This window comes from Gambusia affinis, linkage group LG10 (genome assembly GCF_019740435.1).
Source record: "Gambusia affinis linkage group LG10, SWU_Gaff_1.0, whole genome shotgun sequence".
In the NCBI taxonomy this organism is placed as follows: Eukaryota; Metazoa; Chordata; class Actinopteri; order Cyprinodontiformes; family Poeciliidae; genus Gambusia; species Gambusia affinis.
Window position 1 is genome coordinate 24890937 of NC_057877.1, and position 12753 is coordinate 24903689.

Here is a 12753-nt window from a genome sequence, read left to right on the forward strand (position 1 = left end):
AGCTTTGTCTCTCCACTCTCAACCAGACTCTGACATTCATTCAAAAATGAGAACGTCAATAGCCAGGTCACATTTCTTAGAATAATCTTATTGAATAAAAAGTTATTAGCCAGAAAGGTCTTCTTCTCTCACGCAGAATCTCTCCTTAGTCTGTGGGAGGTCCCAAACTCTGCTTCTCTTGGGATTAGAATGTGGTTAGATAGTTTATTGATGATGTAGTGGGAAGATTGGCGCAGAAAGGCAGAATACAAAAGTTTGAATAGAGATCTGGTTGCTTTGTCATACATAGAGAAGACAAGGCAGGGAATGAGAATGTCCCCAAGTGCTTAATTTGAAGAGTCTGGGTCTCTCCCTTAGAGACCCAGACTCTTTCAAAGTTGAAAGAAACTGGGTCATATACTTTACTGTGTCATGGAAATACTGTTGGAATGACCTTGGCAAGGTAAATAAGACAATCTGGCCTTGGAGGAGAGACTGATGGAAAGGGTGACTCATAATGAGATGATTTAGCCCAGCCAAGTTCCATTGCACATCACAAACCATAACTGTTTTAATTCTGTCCATGGTTGTGGAAATGTTGGCCGACCATTCACAAACCTCACAGGTAAAGTAAACCTCTTGAGGAAACATACTTTGCAACAAAACATTTAGCGCACTAATCATTCTGAATGGTAATATAAGAGGCTACGGATATTTTAGTCCTTAACCTTGACAGAAACCACACATTCCTGTCAAACTCTCTTGTTAAGTATAACAACATTTGCAAGCCTGTTTATGACCTTCGCCTGTCCACTGCCACTGCTTTCTGACTGTGGATTTAATTGTGGAGTTTTTAAGTGTCTGACCTCCATGGAGTAGGAACACACAAACTGTGTTGAGGCTGAGTTACACCTTACCCTTGGAAAACAATTCAACATTTAGTTTTATGCCACACTGTTATTCCCAGTTGGGAAAAACAAAGTAAAAAAAAGTAGAGCTATAATTAGGCTTTAAAAATGAGTAAATTGGAAATACATTAGTTTCTGTTTATGGAGGACTTTATTGTGTATGTAGATTTTTACTTAAAAAGAGAGATTTTCTATTTATGCAGAAAATAAAGATACTCTTTTAATGCTTCTAGAGAATTGCCTAAAGTAGCAATAACAGACCAGATATAAACAAACCTGATCAAAATATCTGATTGCAGCTTTTGTTTCTTTTTGTTGTTGAGTCCTTTGCTTGTGCTGCTTAATTTGAATCCTGTTTTATCTTCAAATGCTATTATGTTAAAATGGAAATGTTACGTAGAGTTGAGTTCAGCAGGGAATCGGGTTTACCTCTGCTGTTTTGAGCGGTGGAGTGGACAGACTCACTCCAGTCACTCCAGTATCCGATCCCACTTGTGTGCATGCAGCGTGCTTGAACCACGTAGATCTGGCACATGTCTGGTACCTCAACCTCGGCCCAGGGAACCCACACAGGCTTCTCAAACTGCAGAGATTTATATAAACATATATTTTTCATGGGGGAAAAACAGAAACATTTCTAACAACTAGAAAAGGTGCTTGCTCATTGATTACATTTATATCAATTAAACAGGTTATACAGTACCAATAGGATTTTTGTACATTCCCACAAAGATGCATCATGCTTTTCTGGGCTTTAAGCCTGCAGCCTAACTACTGGACAAACAAAACGTAATTGCTTTAGCTGCTCTGGTCTTAGGAATGAAATTTTCAATTCAAAGTTGTCATCTGGTTCTTCTGTCTACGTACTCCTTCTGTTTCCCAAAGGTATGAGAGGAAATGAGTGTAAATCAGGAAGAGAGCACAATTTATGGCATGTGTCCAATTTCCAGGAAGAATGTTCAATCACTTAACTGGAAAGAGGTTTCATCAGAATGATGGTGACAAATAACTGCTTTGTCATTTGACAAAATTATTATTCAATACATTTGTTAATATTTTTTTCAAGCTTTAAAATTATTGGTTGAATCTAAAATTTGCTTCCACAGCAAAAAACTGGTAACAAGATTTTTCCAATCAGGTTTCTCTAACCATATTTGTACTTAATAATAATACCTTTTTAAGAACTGTAAACAACAGGACACCATATCAAATATTATGCAAAGGTGTTGTTGGTGAAAGAGTATGAAAAGCTCACCTTCCATTTCTCTAAAACCCCGAGTAAGTAATACCGAAACTGACACTGCAGGCCTTCGACCGGCAGAGAAGGCGGTTTCCAAGTTACCCTCAAGATCCCACCGCTCCGGCTCACTGCCATCACATCAGTGGGAGGGTAAGGTTTTACTGCAGATTGAGTGGGAAGAAGCACAGATATACTCTATCTCGTAAAACGAATCATAAATTTATATTGTAGGATATAAACAAAGTATCAAATAAAACCTGCTTTGCATAAAATTGAAGTGAAAATGTAAAACCATTATGCTATTTATGTTCATTTTACAAAGGAAATTTTATAGCTCAAACATAGGCGTTTTCATTCATACTTTTTATGTCAAAATGTCATGCTTTTCTATCTTTAAAATTTTGAAGTGCTTAGTAATTTTAATTTGCCAGTTTAATAGGCACTGATGGCAAAAGTCCACCATCAATGTGTGGCAGTAGTCAGTCTTTGAATTAGTAAAAATATCAAGTGCAGGTAGAGAGGAATACATACACGGATGTGTTTCACATTCAACTCCTCCTTTTTGTCGCCAAGAGCAAATTGCTGTAATAGCTTTTAGTGTTTTATCATTCCTCATATTCCAAAAGTAATCAACTTAGAAAATTTTATTCTAAAAATATAACTAAACTTTTGTGATGATATGAAATATTGCATTATTACAAGCTCGCAAAGTTACAATGACACTAAATAGACCTTTAGAAAATACAGATTTCAACACCTCTTCCTTACCATGATTTATGGGTGACACGTAGACAGGTTTGCACCTGATGAGACCGAGGCGGGTATGCAATTCAAGCCACAGTTTGTAGCAATTCATCTTCAAAGGGTGGAAAGTGCAGACCTTCTCTGTAGATTTGATTGGCATGCATTCATGTCCCATCTCACCAACGTCCTCACCACTTCTCACCCTTTCTTCCATCTCATCACATGACATCTCCGCACTCCTATGCCATAAACAAAGACACCCAATAGAAAAATAAGGCTTAACTTTATTTTATGCAGTGCAGTGGTCTGATTTTGTTTATAAGAAACTTTATTAATACAAGAGCAGCAAGATGGACTGCAAGTGACACCAGTGCGTTGCACCAGAGGTGTGACTGTTAACAGTTAGCTGTGCTAAGAAGCTAACTGTGGCATGATCAAAGGATTGCAATTTGACAGACTAAAAGACTCTCTCTGTGCTGGCTTATGTCATGAGAAGGTCACCTCATTTGCAGGTAAATTTTCATATGAGAAATTTTAAAGGTTGAACTTCACGTATACATTTCTGCTGGACATTTTAAAGTAAAAAATAACATATTTCCATGGAACAAAAATTCTGTGCTATAAATAGTCTGATTCTAATGATTCCATATGTGGTGGTGGATCAACAACTAGGGCGCCAAATAGGTTAGGACCACCTCTGTCCACCACTGCCACTTGTAAAAACAAAGAAAATTGAGTTTTTTAAAATGCATCAGTACTTGGACCGCAATTTGACTATTTCCCACTCTTTATTCTCCCATCTGCAGGTCATAGTGTCAATGTCACCATTGGTTACACATGTGATGTTGATGAATCCTCCTGAAACACACAACACAACAGCAGATTAATTCACAGACGAATATGCTGCAATTAGATTAATTAGGTTGTTGAACTACCACATGCTTTCCTTGTGCTTCTGCAGATCACTGTCTTCTAGTAACAGGTTATTAGTAGTGTCCAAAGTCAGTCCTTAAGGGCCTCTATCCTGCATGTTTCAGTTCTTTCTCTGGTTAAACATCTGAATCAAATGTTTCACTAGCAGACCTCCGTGAACTTTATTACATGATGAGAAGATATTTGGACCATTTAAGTCAGTTGTACTGGAGCAGAGACACATCTAAAAATGGCAGGACATTAATCCTAACTTTTTGAAGACTGGAACAGGACACCCATGATTTAGGGTAGAATAACTCAATATGATTCATTTCAACTTTTTATGGCTGTAACAAAACTCACCTTCCACATAGATCTTGCTATAAGGAATATTCCACTCCTGTGTGCAGGTCAGTAGGTCATACAACCCAGTCTCTGAAGCTGTGAATGTGATCTGGCTGACCTATGTTAGATTTAAAATATGTAAAACAATACATGTCCAGAAAGATATATGTCATGTTCAGACTGTGTTGTTTAAATAGTAAAAAGCAGATTAATAAATCCAACCTTTAAAGAATTTTATACAGAGTGCTTTTTCTTACCCGCTGGTTGACAGGATGATACAAACTGGGATCAAGCGGCACCATTCGGTTGAGGGACCACATGGCCATATTTGCGTTGGCGCTCTGACCGTTTAGCACACAATAAACCGTTACATTATCACCGGCTCGGGCCACTAACTTTTGAGGGATGTAGCTCACATCTGCACACAGGGAAAAATGTAAAATATATATATTTTAAGCTTTTTATAAGTGTAATTTTGCCCTGAAAATGTGAACTAATACTAATACATCACCCCTGATTTGTAGTCATTGAATCCAGAAATGTTTAGTTTCCTAGGTAAGGGATCGGTGTGGGATTTCAGGCAGAAAGGAGCAGCAGTCAGAACAAGTAAGTGGTTAAAGATCCTAAAGACTCATGCTCCTCTACAACGAGGGTCCTGCTGCTGTGGGTTGTTCAATGTTGTGTAGCCTTCATTAGCCTTTCCTCAGAAAAAGCTAAAAAAGATTTTCAGCTCCATGTAGGCAGGCTGCAGCTGATAGGTTGACCGCTAATTGGTGAAGTTCTGGATTCACTGCCACACCTGCCTCTGGCTGTTGTTCTACAGGCAACTGGTACAGATCTGTCATCACATTGTCAGTCTTCTGTTTTGTTTTGCTTTGCTTTGTACTGACTGAGAATTATGATTTGCATGAAACACCTGTTGTTTCTGTTGATATCTTTAAGTGTTGTCAAACATCTGCTGAGCCGAGTGGCAGTAAACATAAAATAACATGATATAATGACGCAAAGCAATAACTCTGCTGCATAGCAACTCAATATGGCGTGCATAGAGTTCTGTGTCTACATGAAACAGGGTGATTTACTCCACTATAGCACAAGGCAATAGTTTTCCCCCAGTAAAACATATACTGGTATTTTTTATGTTTATGGTTCTGTTTATTGAGTTAAACAGTTGCATTCAACATTTCACCTGCTGTCTCCACTTGCAGTAATTCAACTGATTGCACATCAACCAGATATGTGCACCAAAACATTGATGCAACATAAATACAAATGCCAAGATAAATCTATGGTGTGGAGTGCATGACACTGTGAAATGCTTCTGAATTATTTAAATCTTTCTTAAAATGCTCCAGGTAATAAGCAATAGTTCAGAAATTACATAATAAATGATGACATATGGTCAGTTGATGCATTTTGACTGCTTCACATGGACATCAACATCCACAGAGACTGCTGGAGCCAATAATTTTTTTTTTAAGTTTTAAAAAGCAAGTTCAATTCACACCAAAAGCCCTTAGTCTCTTGCCTGTATCTAAGGGTTATTTCTTTAAATGACAAAAACAGAATTGGAAACAAAGTGCAGGCATTTCAGATCCCAACAATCAGAATTACTAGTTTTGGTTCCAACATAACTCAAAAAGTTCAAAGGGTATGAATGCTTAAAGAAAAAAAATTAATAAAAAGTATTTTAAAATGAAACTACGGTAATCTACAGAAAAAAAGCTAGCAGTCCTCACTGTTCAGGTAGATATGGTAGGGGTTGCTCCAGTCGCTCCACAGAACAGGCTGAGTTTGGGTGGTGCAGCGGACCTGGACGGTGTACTTCAGTAAGGGTTTCAAATCCAGTGAAACATTGAGCTTTTCAAGTGCAGACACCACCTGGAAAAAAGTAGAGAGGATGATCACGGACATACATCCATGTAAAACTAGACTTCACCAAACCACTACTCACCTGCCAGTTTTTGTGGGTGTTCTTGTTGGTATTTTCGTGGGAATACCGGATTTCATAGGCCAGTAAATTATCACTAAAGTCTAATGGCTCTTTCCACCTGAGAATGAGATCTCCCTCCACAGTCTGAATGTGTGACAGGTTGAATGGGGGACTTGGTTTCACTGTAAAATAAATAAATAAAAAAAGTATATAAAGAACATAATGTTGAAAACTCTATGGAAGAGGATCTGTACAAAGATGTCATAATTGTTACCAAATTACATTTATAATTACATTGGACAATATAGTAAAAAGAACAAGTGCATTAAATTTTCTTTTAAGATTTGAAAAGTAGAATAAAGTATAAAACCACTGAATAATCTCTACTAATTACTGGTGTTTATGATTATTCATGCGCAGAAAAAATAACTTATTTGTAGTAAAAGCGATCCTTAGAAAGTAAAGATGAAAGCATCTATAAAGAACGTACTTTCACTTAAATTTTAAGTAATCTTGGTTACATTTAATTATCTTTGGTTAAAAGATGGTTCTGAAAATGTAAATATAAAGCAAAAGTCAGAAGACTAGAAAACAATGCTGAAGAAATGCACAAATATGTTTTATGCAAGGCTTCATGAACTTTGCATAAATTCAAATCTATATATGTTGATGTACAGTTATGTAGGGATAGATAAAAAGCCAAACTACTGCTGTTTCGAAATCCAAACAAAAATGCTGGTAGTATCCTATATTGCTGTACTAACTTACTTGCTGACTTGCTGTTATCTTTTAGCATTTAAGAATCAGTGCACACACGCTAAACACAATGCTTTGAATAAACAAAATAATGAGACCGAAGAATTCAGCTTCACATAATTCAAAGGTTGGATTTGAATTTAGAGAACAATAAGTGCCTCGTATTTCCACACTCACAGTTCTATGTACACTGACATAATGACTAAATAAAAATCCCATTGTCACACAGAGCAGATGTGCACAACAAATATTCAATAGAAAAAACTATTGCTGAATACTGCATTGACAATATCATTTACATTTAAATCAACATATTCCAGACACCTTACTATTAAATACATATAAACACATATAATGCTATTCAAAGCCGAAACTATTTTACACTGTATATATTTGCTGGTTAGATAAACTATCACAAAAAAAACAATACATTTCATTTCCATTTGTTTTTTTCCCATCTTTTTTTATAAATGTTTAGTTGATTATAAAGGATAGTTGTCACATTCATGGTGGAAAATGTTTCACATCACAAAATGGTTGCTAGGTGTTTACACATTTGAGACTCACTGTATATCGACATGGACCTTGAGCTTAACACATAACTGGTGTGTCTTCTCCAGACAACTCAAACATTAGAAATGGGAAAGTTCATTTTTACATGCAATCTTAGTAGATGCAATGTTATTGTTTTCTCAAATGCAGCATAATTCAGCTCCACGTGAGACTTATTAAACATTTCTTTGTCCCTCATATTTTAATAATTCTCATTTCTCAGAATCACCACGCTGTGTGCCATGCAGCAGTTGTTTGTCTCATTTATTCTGCTGCAGTAATTGCTAATTCAACAGGTTTTTCATAAAGCATAGGGGGGGAAAATCACTCACCCATAGGCCTAAGCTAAGCTTTTGTTTCCATGACAACATTACACACATATTTAAAAGGCATGACAGCAGAGAGCATGTTGATCAAAACAAAAGTGGTAAAATGGTGGGAATGAGAAATATGTTTTGTTTACTGATGGTAATTTTCTGCACTTTAATCAAGTGATATTTATTAGAAACCTGAAGAAAACTATTGTCACAGACAATAAAAAGAAGTAGTCAAAAATCACAGAGGCAGTAAAATACATATACCAGCATTAGGTCTGCAAAACATTAGAAAAACATGCAATATGCAATACTGAAAGCAAAATATCCAAACTTGTTCAAAATCATATAGACATGCCATACTTCTTTTTATAGGTAAAGATATCCAGATTGAGATAAACACTAGCACCCAGATGGATAGACATCCAGATTTTTTTTGAATTCTTAATCTAGTTTACTGCAGCTGCAAATATTTAAAAAGTTATAAAGTAGAAAGATGAAGGTTGTATTGCGATACTCAGTTCAAAGTTACTGAATTAATGTTTGGTGCATCAACTACCTAACAGGTAGTTAAATGTTGTACTAAGACTTACTGCTTTAGTCAGTGGTATGCCAGGCTTAACAAAAGTGCACAATTTTGGATTATCTATCCTAAAACCACCAAATTGGACAACATCAAGAGGATGAATTTCATCCTTGCACTATCTAAAACACTGTTTATGCTTTAATATGCAGAGAACCAGTATATGAATTTTCTGATTAAGGTTCAACAAAAAACTATAAGCTGCTTAGTCTTAGGTGTAAAATCTTAATATATACCGTACATATAGATAGATAGATAGATAGATAGATAGATAGATAGATAGATAGATAGATAGATAGATAGATAGATAGATAGATAGATAGATAGATAGATAGATAGATAGATAGATAGATAGATAGATAGATAGATAGATAGATAGATAGACAGACAGACAGACAGACAGACAGACAGACAGACAGACAGACAGACAGACAGACAGACAGACAGACAGACAGACAGACAGACAGACAGACAGACAGACAGACAGACAGACAGACAGACAGACAGACAGACAGACAGACAGACAGACAGACAGACAGACAGACAGACAGACAGACAGACAGACAGACAGACAGACAGACAGACAGACAGACAGACAGACAGACAGACAGACAGACAGACAGACAGACAGACAGACAGACAGACAGACAGACAGATAGATAGATAGATAGACAGACAGAGAGACAGACAGACAGACAGACAGACAGACAGACAGACAGACAGACAGACAGACAGACAGACAGACAGACAGACAGACAGACAGACAGACAGACAGACAGACAGACAGACAGACAGACAGATAGATAGATAGATAGATAGATAGATAGATAGATAGATAGATAGATAGATAGATAGATAGATAGATAGATAGATTGATAGATAGATAGATAGATAGATAGATAGATGTAATATATAATACATTTAATACACACTATATATATATATATATATATATATATATATATATATATATATATATATATATATATATATATATGTATATATATATATATATATATATATATATATATAATTGAAGCTGACTGCTTGAACAAACAGTGCATGTTAAGTCTTTGTTTATCATTGTGTAGATCTCACTGCTTTATTGCGGCCATGCACTTGAAAATGCCCAAGGCTATCACCAGGCAGCTCTAAGCTGTATTCCATTCACGCCTGCAACTTTATCTGTCCTAATTCAGTCTTATAGGGTGAATGCTCCACAAGAGAAAACATCAGCAGTCCAAACACAGAAGGTTTAAGCTTGGAACATAACCTCAAAGCTCTTGACCTTTGAAAAAGGATCATTGCTGGGAACATCCCGCTTTGATCCTTTACAGTAATGAACATAAAGAAACATGGTTGTACATTCATAATAGCAAGAATGAGCTTTAGTATTTAAGTACGCTTCTGCTTCGAGGCACAATTTCTCAACTCATCCATTATACAAAGAGAGTCTATTCAGTACATCAACCCCTTCAAATAAAATAAGTCCCATGAAAATCTTAATAATTGCCAATTGGTAAAGTGATTCAAATTTTTTTTAATTGTCAGGTTGAACAAACACATAACTACTGAGCAGCTCCACTTGATTAAATCTATTATGTATGGTGTATAGCTAAGTGGTAAAGAGATAATATATAGAATCTACATACTTAGATCGCCAAGACTTTTTATCATCTTCTGAAGTTCCTGAAACTTTACTGTGAATAACACTAATTATCCCTGTGGAAGTGGAAGAACTAAAGCCCGATTGATTTCTTTTTGTTCTCAAAGTTGATGTGTTAGAAGCAAGAAAAATAGCTGGGGCTCATTTCAATGCTCAGGATCTAAGGTGGTCCAAAGTGGGAAAAGTGATTCTGTGTGTGTATGTAGGGATTAGAGGCTGTGCCTTGTGACCTGATCAGAAAGACAAGCTGCTGAAGCCCAAAATGCCAAAGAAGTGGAGTCCATCCCTTGATGAGTTGGTGCTATTCTGGCAGCAAAACAGTGGACTATCAAAATACTAAGCTAGAGGTCATAATGTTTACCTCATTGGTGTGGTTTAGTGTATCAATTTGTTTACTGATTCAAAAAAATAAAACTTATCCCATTCACTGAATCTAAAGCAGTATTACTTAAATAACATTTATCTGTCAAACAAATGATACAACACACTTTTTGTTTATTTGTTTTTCTTTCTTACCAGATCTGGGAGAAATTCTCAGCAAAACCGGTGGAGCCAAAACACTGGAGACATTGACCGTTAGCCGAACAGCAAAGATTGTTGTTGAACTGAGATGAATTGAGCACATGAATGAGTCCTCTGCATCACACACAACCTGATGTTCAGACACATTGTAATCTGTGTCGTTTTCTGCAGAGCTGGAGAGAGAAGCAAATATTATTATGAGGACTTTGATCGGAGATGCTGAACATGTTACAAACTAAATGTTCTCATAAGCCTGACATGTGAAAAAAAGTTCATTTTGATAGGAACATTTCAAATCGTGATGAAAAAAAGTTTCCTTGCTGTGAGTAATTTAAAAGGTTTTAAAAATGACAAAAATAAAAATAAAATAACACTCTTAGCAGCTGTGCATCATATCCCACGCTATATGAGGTTGGTTATCTGTGCAGTGATTTAGTTTTTTGTTCACACCACTAGAGAAGCCTGAAACCAGTGGTGTACCTCACATCTTCCTCATCACTGACCAAAGTAAACAGCTGTGACCAGTCAGGAAACACCCAACCACAAACAAGAACACATTTAGGAACGCTCAAAAACCAGAACAGAAGTTTCTACTTACATCTGCTGGAGGCTGACTGCCATACGACTGGGCTTCATTATACCAGATGACAGGCCACTGGACTTAAGATCACAAGTTAAATTTGACCAGGATTCATCAAATCTGCACAGTATGTCCAAACAGGTGCCTGACAAGAAACCACATTTGCATATTACCCTTTTGCGACCTGAAGCTGAAGATTTCTTAAAAAAAAACAAAAAACATGTTGAAATATGAGAAGAAATGAGAAGCTACTCAGCGTACCAGTTGAGGTTAAATAGCTTGTTGGCAGCTGAATGCTGCCAAGAGGAGGCTCAGTCAGGTGGTGACTCAATACTATGATGTTTTGACTGATTTTAAGGCTTAAGAAATTTTTTTCCATATTTATATAACAGCAAACTGTACATAGTAATCCTATGATAAAAATTGGTGTATTTGTCCAATTTGCAATACATCTAAACGTTAGACAGAAATATGAGTCTTTTCTCACAGTAAATGTAAGCACAAGTCTTACATTTAGTGAAGTTGGGACACTAACAGTGTAACTTCATCAACTCCTTTGGATGAAGTGCTTAAAAGCAAAAAAATGTCAAGACCCGCCAGTACACAGAAATGTTTTTCTTTTCAGCTTTTAATCTTAGATTAAAGATGCAGGATTTGGAAACATTGGAAAGGATCCACATTCTCCAGGGAACATAGATGGGAACTTTCAACTTTTAACCAGCTGTAACATTGACATTTTAAACATTAACATTTTAATCAGCTGCTTACATCTAAGCAGCTGATGTTATTGCTGCTTAGATGTAAATTACATAAACATGGGATCTTCACTCCTGGTACATTCTCTCCTGGGATCCCTGTTCCTGGTGTGTAAGTTCAGCTGTTAGCCAGAACCATCTACAGGTCAGTTAGACACACAATGAGAGGCTTTAATTGTTCCCCATTAAACTCTGAGCACTTGTGCATCACAGCTTTTTACAGATCGACGTGAAGAAAACCCACAAGCTTCTCCACCACCACAAAGTGCAAAATGAGCTGAGTATTTCATAATTATGACTCAACTGAATGGATTCCTGTCTCCTGTGTAAACTCACTGAACCTTCCTATCTCCACCTCTACACTGGAAGCAATCAAACAGTGCTTGCAGTGTAAATTCATTTATTTTATTTTACTTTTTTTTCTTTTTTTTTACTACAGACCTAAAGAAAGAACAAGTACGGTTATCCACCAGAGAGGTCATGTCAGGTTGATGTTTGGAACATTTCAATCAAAGACAAAAAAAGAGTCATTTAACTTGCTAGTTAAGTCTGTTCAACATATAATCATCCAAAGCCTGCCTGTGCCTGCCAGTACAGCATGTTGATCACACCAGACTTTGATGTTGCAGTCAGAAACAGAACAAGATAGTTTCTCTTCACAAGATAAGTTCTTTTAAAATTGTGAACTCACTTCCAGCATTTTCCGCATTTTTTTACAGCCTTGGTACAAACTTTGCAATAAATGCATTTTTTTTAGCAGTTGTAAAATTTTCCACTGAGAAAATTTGCTAATCCACTCTTTGCTGACAAATTGTTTGGGAAGCATGCCTTTTTTGTCTTACTATCGCAAAGAGAAAGATGTGGAATTTCTTTAATGCCACTAGGGCTTTAACTGAAACATATTGTTTGGTCAGATCAGATTAAAATTAAGCTTTTAAGTAATTTTATGAGGATTTGACATGAG

General features: G+C 36.4%; 1 protein-coding gene across 4 annotated transcripts in view; it reads right to left on the minus strand.

Annotated features, from left to right (window-relative positions):
* lepr (leptin receptor) overlaps positions 1 to 12753 on the minus strand; it is a 41883-nt gene that overhangs the window by 8942 nt on the left and 20188 nt on the right. For all 4 annotated transcript variants that reach the window (XM_044129811.1, XM_044129812.1, XM_044129810.1 and 1 more), the window contains exons 4-13: positions 11053 to 11179; positions 10449 to 10627; positions 6083 to 6243; positions 5868 to 6009; positions 4386 to 4546; positions 4147 to 4246; positions 3630 to 3729; positions 2896 to 3110; positions 2143 to 2288; positions 1317 to 1470 (exon numbers count right to left, since the gene is read on the minus strand). In XM_044129811.1, coding sequence (XP_043985746.1) covers positions 1317 to 1470; positions 2143 to 2288; positions 2896 to 3110; positions 3630 to 3729; positions 4147 to 4246; positions 4386 to 4546; positions 5868 to 6009; positions 6083 to 6243; positions 10449 to 10627; positions 11053 to 11179 — 1485 coding nt within the window. The remainder of the gene's footprint in view (positions 1 to 1316; positions 1471 to 2142; positions 2289 to 2895; positions 3111 to 3629; positions 3730 to 4146; positions 4247 to 4385; positions 4547 to 5867; positions 6010 to 6082; positions 6244 to 10448; positions 10628 to 11052; positions 11180 to 12753) is intronic.